The 17,635-nt window shown below is 37.1% G+C and overlaps 1 protein-coding gene across 9 annotated transcripts in view; it reads left to right on the top strand.

Annotated features, from left to right (window-relative positions):
- The first annotated feature begins 381 nt into the window (after nucleotides 1-381).
- The window catches only part of HEATR5A (HEAT repeat containing 5A), a 130,996-nt gene continuing 113,742 nt past the window's right edge, over nucleotides 382-17,635 (top strand). For 4 of the 9 annotated variants that reach the window (XM_034768710.1, XM_034768716.1, XM_034768717.1 and 1 more), the window contains exons 1-7: nucleotides 782-919; nucleotides 1,338-1,414; nucleotides 10,338-10,570; nucleotides 12,103-12,314; nucleotides 15,755-15,863; nucleotides 16,427-16,576; nucleotides 17,158-17,329. In XM_034768710.1, coding sequence (XP_034624601.1) covers nucleotides 10,445-10,570; nucleotides 12,103-12,314; nucleotides 15,755-15,863; nucleotides 16,427-16,576; nucleotides 17,158-17,329 — 769 coding nt within the window. In that variant the 5' untranslated portion in view covers nucleotides 782-919; nucleotides 1,338-1,414; nucleotides 10,338-10,444. Of the gene's footprint in view, nucleotides 546-781; nucleotides 920-1,337; nucleotides 1,415-2,114; nucleotides 2,165-10,337; nucleotides 10,571-12,102; nucleotides 12,315-15,754; nucleotides 15,864-16,426; nucleotides 16,577-17,157; nucleotides 17,330-17,635 lie in introns of those variants that run through there. The other 5 variants (XM_034768715.1, XM_034768711.1, XM_034768713.1 and 2 more) reach the window with 5 other exon arrangements.

Here is a 17,635-nt window from a genome sequence, read left to right on the forward strand (position 1 = left end):
CTATGTGCCAGTTGTAGGACACTCTCCATCCCAAAAGTAGCTGCATCTCAGAGGTGCTTGTAAAACAGAACCTGTACAGGAGACACCTCCTCTCACTCCCTTAAGCAAACTGCTGTGTGTCTCTGCCTCAACGTGTTCCCAGCAGCCATACTAAATACAATTCTGTCCCAATGCCACCACTTCTACTACAAAACCTCCTCTTTTAAACAATCCGTTGTTGTACACTGGGTGCATTAGACATGTTATTAGACTGTAGGATTGTCTCCGCCCCATAAAAGAAGAATTGGAAGGGTTAAAACTCACCAGAGTAAGTAAAATTAAAGTGACGTATTTTTAAAGCAGCTACTGACTTCTAACTATGGCATCCTCATGGTACCAGACCCTTAGCCCTGGGGATCGGGCCACGCCTCACTAGGGCGTCGCTGTCTCCCTCGGTTCGGCTGCAGGACTCGCACACTTCCACCCCGGGCCGCCCCTGTTTTCATGCGGCCGGGCTGGGGCCGTGCGGAGGCTAGTAGCCGGGGTGCTACGCTGCAGGAGTCCAGGTGGGGATGATGCCAAGGCCCGCGGCCCCGGGCCGGCGGTGGCTGTAGCCTGGCGCGGTGCTGAGCACTCTGGCGGGGAGGAGGCGGAGCCCCGGCAGCTCCCCCCCTCGGCCAGGCTCTGCCGCGGAGCAGCGAGGCCGCGCCTGCCATAGCGGGCGCTCGATGGCTCCAGACCCGATTGCACGGCCCTGAGCCGCGCCTCCCTCCCGCCTCCCTGCAGCCCGGGGCGGCTGCGGCAGCTCGGCCCGTGGGTTAGCGTCGCCTCCGGTGCTGGAGGAAGCCGGCTGGAGCAGCGGCTTTTCCCGGCAGCACGGCGGCACCTCGCCCTGCGGATCCGGAACGGGAGACTCGCTGGCTAGCTCCGTGCGGGCCAGGTAACCCGAGCCGGGGAGCTCTGCCAGCCCCTCCCCCCCAGGCTGGGGCATGGGGGGCTGAAGGGGGCAGGAGCTCTGCCAGCCCCCACGCCCCACAGGCTGGGGTATGGGGGGGATGAAGGGGGCAGGAGCTCTGCCAGCCCCCATCCCCACAGCCTGGGGTATGGGGGGGGGCGGAAGGGAGCAGGAGCATTTTCAGCCCTTCCCACCCAAGGCTGAGGTATGGGGGGGATTGAAGGGGGCAGGAGTTGTGCTTGCCCCTGCCCATTTGGTATGGGTGGCTGAAGGGGGCAGGAACTCCCCCCCCCCCATGTGGGGATGGAGTTGAAGAGGGCAGGACCTGTTGTGAGATGCAGCTGGTGGCTCTTGGTCAGGAGGGATGCGGTAATGCTAAAAAAGTGTGTTGAACTCCTGCCAGGTTTCCTTGGCCCAGAAAGGTAGAAGGATGTCTGGACTTCAAAGAGTGATCAGATCCTGTCAGGAACTTCTATAAAGGTGAGGGCAATGAAGAGGGTCCAGGAGCTTTTTCTAGACTTTTTACCTACTCTTTCTTTCCAAGCTCAGGGGGAGATAAATGGAGGAGGTGAGGTCATGCTCGACCTCCACACCCATGTCAGAGAAAGGGACAAGAATGGCAGAACTGGCTTATGTATTTCTTTGGGGAAAGTGTCTGTCTTGCTGGGATTGGGAACTTATGTGCCCAGAGCCTTGCTGCTCCACACAGAAGAACCTAGGCAGTCTGATGGTTTGTCACGTCAATAACCATATTTATTGATCAACAGCAAAAAGCAGAGAGAAATAAACCTAACTCCTCTTCCCCTTGTAGTTGCTGCTGATAAGACTGCTTAGACTGACTTGACAGGGTCATCTCTGTATGTGTGTAATTCTAACCACAGAGCAGAAAGAAAATGAAATACAGCTCATTCTTCACTGGATAGTTTCCTAGGGTTTCCGAGCTTTTTCTGGATTAGTTTCACTAAAGGGAGGAAAATAGAAATGTCATTTCACGAGAGAGACCGTGCCACTTTATTTTCTATTCTTACTTTCACGTGTACTGAATCCCAAAATGCTTTGTGTGGGTAAGTAATACAGAGGGCTAGAGAAAGAAAGAGGTATTGGTAAAAAAGAATAGGTCTTTAACTGAAATTGAAATGGAATGTAGAGTAGATGAGGTTGATGCCCTGTTTTGTTATAGGTAGGCTGTTAAAGATAACAGACGCTGCAGAAGACAAACAACCCCATGCTGTGAGTATGCTAGGGTTTGGAAGTGTTTATTTTGTCTTGTGAAAAATATGCCACTGGGGGTAGCAGCATTGGAAATGCTAGTATAGATAAGTCTCAGAGGGGTAGCCGTGTTAGTCTGAATCTGTAAAAAGCAACAGAGGGTCGGTCCTGTGGCACCTTTAAGACTAACAGAAATAGGGGTCTTACCCACGAAAGCTTATGCTCCCAATACTTCTGTTAGTCTTAAAGGTGCCACAGGACCCTCTGTTGCTTAGTATAGACAAGGCTCCTGCAGCTGTTGGCATTCTGAAAACCTCGTCCAGTCTTGCCCAGGGCAGATCTAAGTGATGCCAGAGTTTTGTCTATACAAGGGCTCCTAATATTTCTTCAGTTTGTGGAGCTCCACCTGTGTGGTGATAGTATGAATTTTGGAGAAGAGGGGAAAATCCTAAAACCCTAGTGTAGTCAAGGCTACAGTGATGAGATTGGTTTGGGTGGTGGGGGGACAGGTAATAGAGTTGTGATGTGTAGGAAGGGGTTAGAAAGTGTCAAATTGTAGATTTAAGGGTACTTGCTTTCTTTTTGATGTTTCTATAATATAAAGGTGTTTTGTTTTTAAATGTTTCTTTAAATTTGGTTGGATTTTATTTTTAATGAGGGTTAAAATGCTTTTGGTTATTTAGATCTTTTAAGTTGTAAATGCTGAACCTGTGGCCAAAATTGCCTTGCCGTTTTCATAAAGATAGATATAAACAATCAGGAGATATTTATCTTTCTTTTGTTATATGTCATGTTTAAGTATTTTATAATGAGTTGTATTTAATTACTTCAGAAATAAGTTGTGTAGAAATGCTGAAGCCAGATTGTTCCAGTTTTTAATTTATTAATTGACAGTTAAATCTCAAAGAAAAGAAAGAGAACTGTGTTAATTCATTTCTACAGTGTTAAGTCTAGAGATATTTTGTATACTTGTGTTTGAATCCTAAATTAAATATTTGCTTTAGGTCCAATAAAATATTTGGATAATTGGCTAGTTTATGTGGCCATTGTGCCAACATTTGAAATCTGTGTACAGCAACATCTGCTTTGAGCTGTTTTAGAATCTTCTTTATGAAGCAGTTATTTTCAGTTTCTAGAGAATCAAGTGACACGTAGTACTGACTAGGGTCCTGATTTTGCATTGTGATGTGATAGAACAGGCCCCTGCAGAGTCCCATTGACCGCATCTGTGAGGAGTCCCATTGCTGGACAGTATATCATGTTTCTCAACCTTTTTGATACCAGAGACCAGCTTGCTGCCTTCCTAAACTGTGTCAGGGAAATCTCTGGGACCGTGGCTGGTCCACAGACCAGTTGTTGAGAAACAATCATATCCCAATACAGTTGGAGCCTAGAATATTGCACCTTTAACTTAGAGGTGTGATGTCCTGAATGATTTTGGTAGAAGTAAATATAGTATTTGAGAATCTTAGGTCCTGATCCTGCAAACAGTTCCATGTGTGTTTCACTTCATGCATGTGACCATAGTACTACTCATGCATGAAATCAAGTATGTGTGTAAGTATTTGCAAAAGCAGAGCCTTTTTGAAGACTTATGCGGTATCTACTCAGCAACACAAAGCATAAAAAAAATAATTTTTTCAGTATATGATGCCTCTGATATGTTTAAAAATGTTCAGAATCCATATAGGTGACTTTTTCTTTAAAATTAATTTCATACTGTTGTTTTGATTTTTCTCCTGATGCTGAAATATTCCAAATATTAACACTTAATAAACATTTAATCTAGTTTCTTATATTTGTTTGTTTGCCTGGAAATTCACCCATTTAGCCATAGAATGAGAGAGCAATAATGAATCACAAAGCTCTGAAAACGGACCATATTTGGACAGGCCAATGCATATCTAGCCATAGCAGCAGCAGTCTGTAATTACGTTTTGTGGTTCTGTGCAGTGAGAATTTTAAGGTTTTGTCTACAGAGAAAAGGCACAGCATTACTGGTTAGAAATGCTGATGACATTGACTCCTCCCACATGATATTAAGGAAAGAGAAGTCATTGGGATAAAAACTAAATATTTAGAGTTTTCCTGGCAGTCATTCTTTAGTTAGTTTTGCTTTACTTTATTGCTGGTGTTTAATCAAATCTTTTTTTTTTTTTTTTTGAATGCTTTTTGTGTACATAGGTGGGTAATTGTTGTCATACCATTTTGAGCAATCTTAGCAATGTTTTGACTTTGTTTAGACTCATCAAAAATTTGTATAGCATGGGGATATGTCTGCTTAAATGCAGTGTTGTCCATGTTTAAATTTCAAATTGTTTTAGCAGCTAGGATGTTGTATTTGTCATTTAAATCAGCAATATCTACTTCTTACTACTACTTATTGATGTGTTAGAATTCTATCCTTTGTTAAATATTTAAACTGGTTGAATCCTATTTATATTATATTATGTCACAATCTTGGTTACCCAAGGATGCAGTCCTGCATTCCTTGTGCAATCTAATCCCCCTTTGAAGTCTGCAGGAGTTCGGTATGTGCAGAGAGGGCATGATTGGATTCTGAATCTGTTTTGGTCTGGAAGATAATGTTTGAGACTAAAATTAGGATAGATGCTTTAGTGCATTTAGTTAAAAATTTTGGGACAGCATCTGCTATCAGTTAACAGTCATGCAACCTCAATGAAATTGTCCAGTTTGTTAGCACATATTTTGACCCATAAGATGAGTATAAACACACTCCATCCAATTTTTATTTTAATGAAAAAGCTCGAGAAGTCACATATAAGCCATGTTTCTGTTTTGAGGACATAGAAACCGTGTTTCTGTTTTGGAGACTTTATAGATAGGTATGTTTAAGTGCTTAAATTAGGTTTGAACATTGATTGTCTTGTCATTCAGTTGGCTAAGAAGTAACGATCATCCTATTAAACTTTTACAACAACCCTGCAGGAATAAAATTGATGAGAATTGTTAATGACCACAGACTAAACACCTGAGGTCGGAAGACCTAATATATTGGTTACATTTCTTAGATTAATGTTAGAGAACCTAAAGCTTTAAGAAGAAAAATGTTACTGCAAACTAGTTAAAATATTGCTACTTGCACTGATGAACAGATACTTGCTATTAGATAATTTGAGTGGCGTTTTGATTTTGGAGGGTTGTTGAGGGTTGGTTGTGTTTTGGTAGCCTGGCTAGGTTGATTTTGATTGTCTAGCTTACAGAGTATATGATTAGTTTCAGGTTAGCATCCATTTTTCGTTAGGGCTGGAATGTAGGGTAGGTGTGTGGGGGAGATTCCATCAGTTTATTGATTGAATATTTATTTTTATACCAAATTTATTGCATAAATGTTTCAGAACTTAATGTTCAATATTATTTGTCTGAAAATAATGTGTAGGGTAATATTTATTATGAGTAAGTAACTGCAGCTCTTACACTTTGCTTTGAATTTTCACTACTAAGGCGAGGCAGTTGATAATAATTTACTAGATCTTTATTTGAATCTAGTGTCTAGGCACCCAAATCTTACTTGAATAGGAAGAGTCATTACTGTCAGCATCGCAGAGAAAGGCAGCAATGAGTGATATAAAATGTTTTTTTTATTCATAAATAGAAATCTGCAGGTCTGAAAGGAAATTTGTAAATACTGTAAAATAATCACTGTCTACTAGTTCCCATTATTAATCAGTGATCACTCTTGGAATAGTGGGCCATGATTAAAATCTCAATATTTGAGTATGGGAGATTGGTAGGGATAGTTTTTATTTTTTCTGCTCAAAACAAATGAAACACATCTGTGAAAAAAATCATAAAATTTCCATTGTTGCTTAGTAATTGAAAATTGCAGTTCATTAATGTCAGCTATCCTTGTTACACAGTCACATCTGGAGGAAGACAATAATCAGTGGTAGATCTGGAGTGTTTTTTTTCAGCATGGGTGTGTTTTTAAAGCACAAGTGGGTTTGCCACCACAGATGGAAGGCCAAAGCTGAGACTCATTATCTGTCCTGTCTTGAATTTTACTTTATGTGTGGCTTAGTCAAACCCTGGAATGAATAATATTCTGATGTTCTTGTTTAGGAGTCAGTTGCTAAAGGTAACTTCCCCAAATGTCTCTGACCCCAGTTTACCAGTTCTTTTTTCTTTTTATATAACAAGTTATGTATTTCACTTTACTGATGTCAGGTTTTGGAAACTGAATTATTGTTGATTTTGTGTGTGTGTGTGTGTGTTTTGATGCTGTAAACTCTGCACATTGAAATTATTGTGGAATTTATAAATCTGGTGCCCATTCACTAGGAACTTTTCTTCTGGGAATATATTCTGACTCAGCCTTGCAAAATTCTACTTGCCATGTTGACAAGAAAAATATCTTTCCATTAATATCTTTGCTATGGTAATGAATGGTGGGTGGGTATATTTTCTGCCTTGATTAGTAAATCTTCATGATTCTGCAAGGATGTTACAACTATAAAATGAACTTGACAGCTCGTGGTAGAAAGAGCGTATTTAGAATGACACTGTGATCTAAAGCTGTTTGGAAGATATATTTTGTGAGTTTTTGTTTTGTTTTTTTCCAGCAACATTTTCTGATTGGATCTCCTGCTGACTTGAGTTATTATTTATTTATTTTTTAACTAACTACTAAAGATTCTTGTTTAGGATACCACAACTTTCAAATAGCGTATCCTGAAATAAATATCCTGAAAAGTGATGTTTTTAAAAATGGTCTTTAAAATAACTTAAGGAACCCATTGACTTGAGGAGTTGAAGGGCTGTCTGCATGGATCCAGTTGCAAGCCCAGGCCCTAAGTTGGTAAATGTAGATGGTTATTTAGGAGCAAATACAAGAGGACAGTAGACCTAACTAGTTTTGGGGACTCAGTTATTGTGTCTTTATTTACAGAATAACCAGCTTTTTTCCTTTGGCCTGCATGTGCCTTTTTTGTTGGAAGAATAAATATGCTTTCAAAGTGAATTGCGTAATATGCAGCTTGTTTCATTTAATGAAGATTTTATTTTTCTTTTCTCAGTGGGCTTTTCCAGAATTTTTAAATTACAGGTTGAGAAAAATCACAACCTTGATATTCCCCCAACCTTAAGGAAAATTATACCTGTGTCATATATGGAAACACACTTGTATCCTTATATTGTACACTCTATGGGGTTGAGGTGTTTCTTCCTACATTTGGAAAGTGGCTAGCACTTTTGAGCATGACTACACTAAAAATAATTAATAATATTAGGATCCACCTCTTCCTTACACCATATGTTGACATCCGACAGTGGACTGTCATTGCTCCATCCATGATTTTTGTATCCATGCTCCTTTCTGACTCTAGCACCAACATGTTGCAGTAGACATTACATTTCCTCACTATTCTCCTTGATTGGAAAGCTGTAGGTCGGTACCCTCTTCTGATTTCTTTTTCATGTTAGTGGAGTTGCCAGAGGCTGTAAAGGTTCAGAATAAGTGGGTGGATTGTAGCGGGCACACTAGAGGTGTCTGTAGGAAGGGTGTCGTAGATACACTAAGGTGATGGGAACCTGCTGTATTCAGCCAAAAATAAAGTCTTGTAAGGCTTGCAGGATGTATTGTGTCGGAAGTTTTGATTACGAAAGGAATACATTGGTGACTGAAAAATGTGAAAAGTCTCCCACCCTATTGGCTTTAAAACAGCATTCATTCCAGTATTAGAATTATCCTTGGGAGAGCAGGAGTCTGGAAAGATCCACTCATCCTGATCTTTTGTGTCAGAGTCCACGATATTGTTCACAGATGCTTCAGAAATCCCTGAGTCATCTTTGTTAGTTACCCTCTTTGTTGATTCATACTTCAGTTCCTCTTTCCATTTATCATTAGCACATTAAACCAGTTTGAAGATTTTGAAACAATCATGAATTTGTAATAGTTTTTATATGTAGATGCATATTTCTTGTGTATAGGTTTATTTTTGAAAGCCTCATGAAGAAATCAAAGAGTGTATCTTTCTAGAATCATAGCCAGGATATTACTTTAGCTGTGGTTCTCTCCCCTCTCCCCCCCCCCCCCCCCCAACACCTTTTTATTTATTTATTTATTTATTTATTGTTTAAAAACAATTTAAAAGTTGAATATAACATAAACAGAGAAAAAATATTGTCATAAACTACTGTAGTGAAATTTATTAAATTTTAGGTGGAATACAAAGAAATAGTACATAGACGATTTGAATGTTTTGTGCAGGAGCTGTTCAGTATTGTGATTTTTGGTAGGTGCCCTGAGATGGAAACCAGAAGTAATAGTCAGAACTTCTGAAGTTAGGTTTTTGTCTTTGTGTTCCATAGGTAGGGCAGTATTTCTTGATCTTCATGTGCACTGGGTTTCATATTTTATTGCTGAGTAGTAGGGTTCTTGATATCCTTCATCCAAGCTGACTCGAAGGGGGAGAGAGACTGGATTTCCATTGCAGAGTAATGCTGCATTTGATAAGAAGTCCCAAATAGAAGAATCTCCTTTTTTATTCCTTTGAAGAGATTATTTTTTCAAAATAGATTTTATTAATATATTGTTTAATATATGAAAATAAGCTACCCTTTAGCTTAATTTTTTATTTTTTTATTTTTACAACTTTTTTATACGTGGGGTTCTTCTTTGACCATTTTGGGATGCCAGATTTTGCAAAGCAAAGGATGCTAGAAATTTGAATTTGAGATCCTTTTGGTTAGCAAAAAACTGCAGCTTGTAATCATCTTTTAAGATGACTTGGAATTGACAGTGGTAGATGATTTAGAAAAGCTTAGCTGGAAACATGCATTGGATGAGCATTAAGGAGATTGTGCAAAGACTGTGTGTAGTATTTCCACACTGTAACAAAGAAGAAACTTTGCCCAAATATGGAATGAAAAGTTTAATCCTCTAGCTCATGTAGGTTAGAGAAAAATGTAACGTGGATAAAATTAACTAGTATGAATACTCTACTTACAGAGTGAGAATGCTAGCAAGCTGTGAAAGTGCATGTAAATAAGCAATTTATATATATAATTAACCACTTAAATATTTCTTTTGGCTGTCAATTTCTAGTATAGTGCATTGTCAATGTGCCCGGTATTTCAGGTATATTTCAAATGATAGTTCATTATAATAAATGATATATGACTAATTTCCTTCGGGAGTAAGAGGTGTGCAGAATGTGTTGAGGATAATAAACATAACCTGCCACTGTTCATATGACAAGCTGAGCACTAAATTATTTAGCACTGCTTTGTGCTACCGATTTGCTACTTGATATATCATTTTACAATACAGTATTGCTGCTGCATAGAAAAAAAATACATGTTCAGCAGTCTTAATGACCTCTGGAAAGGATAATTTGTTTTGGAGTTTAAGATATGACACTGGCTCAAAGAATATTTTTGTTTGTGATAGATACAAAATTCCTTACTAAATCATATATTTTTGCTTATAAAACCTATGTGACATTCCTGTAGGATAACAAGTATATATTTAGAATTGGTTTTTATTAAATTTGGTTTTAATTATGTTTGCGTAGGGGGTGTTAGAGCCAAAATATAGTTTTGAAGAACTGGTGCAGCAAAGAATCTGGATGCAATTTGTATTGAATTTATTTCTTATTAATTAACTCGTAAAAATAAATTGTCATATTAATTAACAGGAATTAAAAAAAACACATCTCAGACGTTTCTTTAAGAATAAAATTAAGTCCCTATATATTGTGGATAGATATATTAACAGAGTAATGCACTAGGCCTGTATGTGAAATGGGGTTTATATCCATACAGGGCATAAATTAACATGACTTTTAATCTGTTTTTATTCCATGATTTTTAGTGCCTGATCAGTGAACTTTACTATAGATTACAAAATTTGTTACCATTGGGCATGAATGACCATCATTTTTTCAGTAGATGCTCAACAAGGTACTGGAATTTCAAAATATAGTTGTAGGTGAACTGATAGCTTTGTGAGCAAGCTTACCTGGCATATTTTGTACTATATCTAGCTTTAATCATCATGTTATATTAGTACTATCAGTCTCTCACTTCCGTGAGCATAAATATCACCAAGTGCAGCCAAATAAAATATTTAATAATGTGTGTATCCATGTGCATTGGTTACTCTTTTACTCTGAAAATTAGTGTTGATATCAGTAAGCTAAGATTGAAATGTGGTATGATTTCTCTTTTTTAGGAGTTCAGTCTTCTGATTCAGTCACTCGAGATTGATGAGGAGAACCCTGATTAGCTACAGCTCTGCGTGTCTTAATCTGTAGTCGTTGAGGAGAGAGATTTCAAGGAATGGAGTTGGCTCACAGTTTACTGCTTAATGAAGAGGCATATAACCATCTTGGTGAATTTCAGAAGGCAGAGTTCATTTTTGAATGGTTGAGATTTTTGGAAAAACTTTTACCAGTGACTAGCAGGGTAAGTATAATATAATTGGAAAGAAATAACATTCCTTAGAGAGAACTATTTTTCTCCATATTCCTTACTCCTTATACTAGGTGTTTTATAGCTAGGGTTAATTTTAAAGATATACTTGGATGATGATAATATTTTAGATCTTCTACATAATGTTCTTACTGAATTTCAAGCAAACACAATTTTTTAAAAAATTGCTGAGAATTTATGTCCTCTTCTAGTAAAACAACTCTTTGAATCTGGTGAAAAAAATATTTCACAAGATTTCATATTTTACAGGTTTGCTGAATAATTTTTTAGACAGCCTTATAGGTTTAAATGAACAGCCTTTTTGTATTCTTTGTATTTCTGTATATCTGTAGTGGTTTTTTTTAATCAAAACAGTGTGAGAGCTGCTGCTTTTCTGTTTTATCTCCTGTACATACACAGAAAAACAGTTGAGTTAAAAGTCTGTTTAGTGGCCATGTGATAGAATAAACACTACTATTGCTACTGTTTAGGCAGTAGATCAATGGTGGTAATCCTTGAGCTAGAGAGCCTCTTCATCAATAAAAGTAGTTGAAGAAATAACCACAATGTGGTGATATGATTGTTGCTTCATGTCCTTGCATCAGAATGTCAGCACATCATAGCATAATTATTTTGTGGCTCTCTGTAGCTCCATCTAACACATTTCCTCTGTGGTTCCCCTTTTCTTATTGAATGATAGAAGAGTTGGGGAGGGATCCTGCCAACTCTGGCTACTTGGCTCAGTATTGTCTTGTGTGTTTTAGCTGAGATGGGAATGCCCATATAATATATACTTTGTTTGCTCTGTCTAAGATTAGGCTAAGCACAAAGATCTCTGACAGAAACATAGGATACCTGAGAACTTCGTGCTGGGTCCCAAATGCGGCATGTAGCTCCAAAGCCAAAGGGTATATACATCGCTGATCTAGCTTACTAGTAAATTGATCTAGTTAGTAGTCACTTAGGAACTGGGGTAACTATGCTGGAAAATTGTAAAGTGTTTTGACAGTTGCCAATTACAAATTCTCACTCTTTTTTAAAGAGAAAATATACAAACTGAGATTTCCTTTAACCTCAACACTGTAGTCTAATAGAAGAGAATATTTTCATTAAATTCTGATATTTTTAATTTCTCTTCTAATGTTTTTTTCCCAGTGTACATTTTCAATAGTTGTTTTTCTGCAAAGGTGCACTGTTTGTGTGTTCTCTTATGAATTAGCTTATCTTTTTAAAGAGAAATTGAATGAGACACAACCAATCAGAAGAAATTACAGTTTTGTGTCAGAAGAATACAGCTGCTCTGATGCTGTTGAAAATATTCCTGTGAATAATACTAGAGAAGAGTGTAGATGTAAGAATCTATAACTGGCTCACATATTTCAGACTGTCTTCCATTCAGTGGAAAAGCCCAGGAAAAAAATTGACTTTATACATTGAGAATGTCAAACTAGCTGAAACAAAGCAATCTGGGGAGAAGGTAAAGATAATCATGGTTTAATTTAATTGGTTACTAACTTTATTTCCAGGCTGACGTAAGGGAAAAGCAGAAGAAACTGGCTGAACAACTAATATCTTTGTTAAATAGTTCACCAGGCCCTCCTACCCGAAGGCTCATAGCCAAGAACCTAGCTATACTTTATAGTATTGGAGACACTTTCTCTGTTTACCAGACAGTTGACAAATGCAATGAACTAATTCGGAGCAAAGATGATTCACCAAGTTATCTACCCACAAAACTGTAAGTAAAAAACCCCTCCAAAACTAGTAATAAGAATAACTGTCTTTTTATATCACATCTTGCTAACCTTCAAAGACTTCTGAGCATTAAAAATAAAGACTAAACATGAACATTGAAAGCTAATTCAAATTACACTCCTGCATATCAGAAGCATAGCAATTTTATTTTTGATGTTTCATATGCTGCCTTTAGTATGGAATGGTGAATGACTTAGTTATTTTATAACTTTTGATGTGCCACTTCAGTGTGATTTCTATCTTTTGCAATTTTTGGATAAAAATCTCAGCTCTACCTTCTACATACAGCAGATGAATATTTCACCATAGAAATAGACCATGAAGGCACAGTCAACTTGAAATATCTTCCTTTTTTTTCCTTTTTTCAGAAGAAGCTTCTTGCTGTTCTCATAAACATGATTTCAGAATATTTAGGTTAGGCAAATAGAGAGAGCATTGTTAGGAACCTCAGAGGTAACAAACGAAGCTAGGCAATTGGACAACCTAACAGCCGATAACCTTGTGCTTGTCTACATTGAATCTTAATAGGTGTAACAAGGAACAAGAGTTCTAAGTTAACTGTAGCCACTTAGGGTATGTCTACATAGCAACTAAACACCTATGAATAGCCTGTGCCAGCTGACTTGGGCCGCAGGGCTGTTTCATTGCTGTGTAGACTTCCAGGCTTCTGCTGGAGCTGGAGCTCTGGGACCCTCCTACCTCTCAGGGTCATAGAGCCTGGACTCTGGCCCAAGCCCAGAAGTCTACACAGCAATAAAACCGCCTCTCAGCCTGAGCCCCGCGAGCCCAAGATGATTGGCACATGCCAGCCACAGATACCTTATTGCTGTGTAGACATACCCTTAAAGAAAACATCCTGGGGCATATCTATGTGGGGACGCTCAGGAAAGTTAATCTGAATTAACTGACGGTGTGAATTTAAAATGTATTAACCCCTCTGAGGATACTCTACTACTGTAGAATCTACTTAATTGAGATGACCTGTTGTGCAACCTTACTAGTTATATGATTAAGTCCTCTGTAGAACTTTTAAGCTCCACAGGGTCCATAGTCATCAGGCCATAGGTATATTCCACATATATTGTGGCTACTCCTGAGCTAACCTATGTAACAAGGACCGATGCCTTTGAGCTTCTGACCTTAGAAACACCTTTCCTTAAAAGCTCTATAGTGGTTTTTTTGGACAATCCAGGGGTGTTCATTGAGAGAGACTGCATCTTGTATCTTAATGAAATGGTATGGTAGTCTCCAGTTAGCATCTCTCTTTATCATTAGCAGTTCGTGGTAATATGTTAATTCACTATGAACCCCATTACATAGGTGTTTCATTTAAGACAAAAATAATATATTCATCTTAAAATGCATTTCATTGTTTTGTTTAAGTATACACAGTTGACTGATTTGGAATGTGACAGTTTTAGATTAGCATTTTCAAAGGGGCCTAAGGAGTTGGGTGCCCAGTTCCACTTGAATTTTCAATGGGATCTGAGTGCCTAACTGCCTTAGACTCCATTGAAAATTCCCACTTTATTTAGTAATGGCTGTATGTGGAGGTGTGTGGTGTGTTTGTTTTTTTAGCACTTCACACTTACTTACAAAACAAGATGATTGGCAATGTTGTGCTGCTCAATTAATTGTCACAGATGCTTTAGGTGCTCTTTGGTTACGGCTAGAATTGTAGTGCAATTTTAAGTGTATTGAACGTGGCTTTTTAGATGACATCTCCAAGTACAAATTTTGGGGAGGAATTTGAGAGGAAAGTCTTAAAACATACTGAAATGAAGGGGAAGTTATGTTAAAGGGACAAAGAACAGCACAGAATGCTTAAGAAAATACCTATTAAGCATTCTAAATATTATAGATTATATACTGTAAATGTACATTTTTATTTGGAGGGTTACAGCTTTTTATTATTGCTTGCAGTGTAACAGTTTAAGAAAGATTTTCACAATAAGGTTGTCATGAGAAGTTGGTACTGTCTGGACTTAAGAGTATCAAATATAGAAAAGAAATGCCTGCAATTAGGGGATGGAAGCAGCTCTACCCTGGAGGCAGGCAAAGGAACTTCATATATTCTTTACTCATGACTCTTCTGGGTTGTTGCATTTGTGCACAAGAGGAGCTAGTATTTTTATTGAATATATTCCATTGAAAAATTCTGCTAATAGCAGTGAATTAGTAGGCAACACATTGCTAGAAACTTTTGATTCCTAGGGGCCTATTCACATAACTTGTATTTATGTGAGTGATAGGCTAGTAAAATTACTTGTGTGAGTAAAGATTGCAAATGGGGCCATTATATTAAGACTTAATTCTTAGTGAAATTTTTGTTAACTTCCTCCCTACAATTAAAATTTGAAGGGTATAGATTTAGTCTTAATTGACGATAGACTAATTAGAATAGGTTCTTGCATCCATCAAACAAGCATTCATACAGGATGACATTACCACTGTACTTTTTATGCCCAGCCAAATCATGGACAAAATTTAAATCTAATCTGTCAGTCTGTAAATTGCTCTAATAAGTTAATCAAGCAATAATGAAGTGGCCTTTGAAGAAACAAAGATGAGAAATGGGAATTTTTCTTACTGTATTTTTGTCATTAGGGAATGGCTGTTAATCTTAGTTTAAATGAGTTATTCTGAGAATGTTTTAACTCCCATATCGCTGAACTTTGTGTTTCCCAATTTAATGGAAGTATAATATTAGTTGAATGGATTTTTGGAGAATGTGCAATATTAGTACATATTCAGTAGGGCTGGTTGAATAGCAAGACAAATGTGTAAAATATACTGTTTGATTAATTTTGCTGATATTCATCAAAATTATTTGACTAATTAATTATAAATCAGTCAATACCCCAAAAAAGTTTTAATTAAGAAATCATTGTAAGGAAAAACCCACTACTTATATTTTTTTAATACTGTATATGAATATTCAGTGCTTAACAATTTTTGCTTTTGCTAACTGGAGTGCTTGAAAGAAGACAGTATATCAAGTCCGCTTATTACTTATTTCACCCTGAAATAAACTAATTTTGGAGTGTGTGTGTGTGTGTGTGTGTGTGTGTGTGTGTTTTGTTTTTTTTTTGTTTTAGAAGGGGTAGTGTGTTCATATTTTCATTTGTTTCTTTCTGTTCCCTCATCAAATACTGGAGTAGTTTAGTACTTTGAATTCTGGTACTAAAGTATTTAATACCTTTGGTGCAAGTGTGTACCACACTTTTCAAAGACTCATTTTTTTTCTCTGATATATTGCAGTAATTCATATGTATTACAGGACATTTCTGGGAAGTTGTAACACCCAATTTTTAGACTTGAATTTAAAAAAAAATTGAAATAGATCAGCTGATTACTTCAATCCTTCAGTCTCTCCTCTGTTGTTGCATTCATCTTAACAAGTTTGGATCTGCTTTGTTTTAGTGCTGCAGTGGTATGCTTGGGATATTTGTACAAAAAACTGGGGAGAATCTTGGGAAACAGCTTTACTGATACTGTAGGAAATGTGCTTAAAGCAATGAAGAATGCAGAGGTAAGGAACCACAAGTTTAAAAGATGTTTGCAGGTAAAATTAATAGATTGTGTTCACTCTTAGTAGTGTGAAGAACAATGAATGGGACAAGGTGACTGGTATAAATAAATCATGAAGTTGCTGTAGATCATAATGCCATATAGAAGCACCATCTGCAAATCCAAAAGAATTGTTAAAGAATTTAACTGTAATATATCAATTGAGAAGGATGAATCACAATTATTGACAGTCCCCTTCATGAATGATCTTGATAAAATACAGTTTTGTATCAATCGTAAAACAGCTACTCAATTACACTTTTTATTCAAAGTTCACTTTATAAAACTATCTTGAATTTTAATATGTATGTTAATCCTTTCCAATAGAACTTAGAAGAATAGTTCTTTTCTTTTGGTTACAAAGGTGTAGAACAAATTACCTGGTTTAATTCACCTTAACATGAATAGAGCTCTAAAAATAAAAGTACCAATATATTGCAAACGTTTAAATAATCTGTATTTTCTTTTTTAGGGTTGTTAGTGTTATAAAATAATATTTACATTTTCTTCTTTTTGTTTTATCAGTCTCAAGGTCGTTATGAGATCATGCTTGGTTTGCAAAATATACTGAATGGCTTAGGAGCTGCTGCTACCCCATGTCACAGAGATATTTACAAAGCTGCTCGATCATGCTTAACAGATCGCTCTATGGCAGTTCGCTGTGCTGCTGCTAAGGTAAAGTGGCCCATTAACTAACTGTTTTTAGTAATTAATCTTCCTAAATATATCTGTTTAAATAAATGATAAAGAAAAATTAATTTTGCTGCCTAAAAACACAGAAAAGGTTTGCTTATAATGTGCATAATTTTTAATTGGTAAAATGTAAATCTATTCTAAAATTGTGTTTCTAGCAAACAAAAAAGTGCCCCCCTAAAAGTAACTCTGGAATTTTAGCACCTAGCAACAATATTGGCACCTAATTTTGTTTTCTATGTGTCTGAAGTTATGCCAGGTAAGGTTATTACTTCCAAATGTGATTTAAGATGTTATCATATGTCTCACACAAACTGTTACACCCAGAACAATGAGTAAGTTTAGATTACTTGCATTATCTGCTCAGACATTGTCCTGGCAGTAAATATTCAGATCTCTTTGATGTCAAGGACTGTACATATTTTTATGAAATCCTCTTATCTTCTATGTATTATCTTGCAAGCTAAAATTTGTATCAAATGCCTAAATGCTTTTACACAATATCAGAATATTTATGGTGAATATATTTTTCTCTCCCCCCCCCCCCATCCCTTTTTGTCTAGTGTCTTCTTGAACTTCAGAAGGAGGCAGTTTTTATGTGGAGCACAGATCTGGATAGCGTTGCAACCCTATGTTTTAAATCATTTGATGGTTCCAATTATGATGTGCGGATAGCAGTTTCAAAGCTTTTAGGCACAGTGTTGGCTAGAGCTGTGACATGTAAACAGGCAACAGGTAAAGCATATGTTTTGTTTTTCAGTAAGAATTTAGCAAACCTATCTTAGTTCTAAAAGTCATATATAATCCATAAATGAAGGCTTAGATCAAAATGCAAACACCAGATACTTTGTTTAAACAAACTATTCATACCACTCTTTTTTGCTGAGTTTTACAGCATTTTATAATGGTGATGTAGCCCTGTGTTTTCAGTTGGATCATCTACCTTTGTGCTAAAAAAACCCATATTTGGGGGAAAATTTACTTGGAAATACTACTGTATATACTCGTTCATAAGCCGAATATTTTTGGTAAAAAAGTGAC

Source organism: Trachemys scripta, chromosome 4 (genome assembly GCF_013100865.1).
Source record: "Trachemys scripta elegans isolate TJP31775 chromosome 4, CAS_Tse_1.0, whole genome shotgun sequence".
In the NCBI taxonomy this organism is placed as follows: domain Eukaryota; kingdom Metazoa; phylum Chordata; order Testudines; family Emydidae; genus Trachemys; species Trachemys scripta.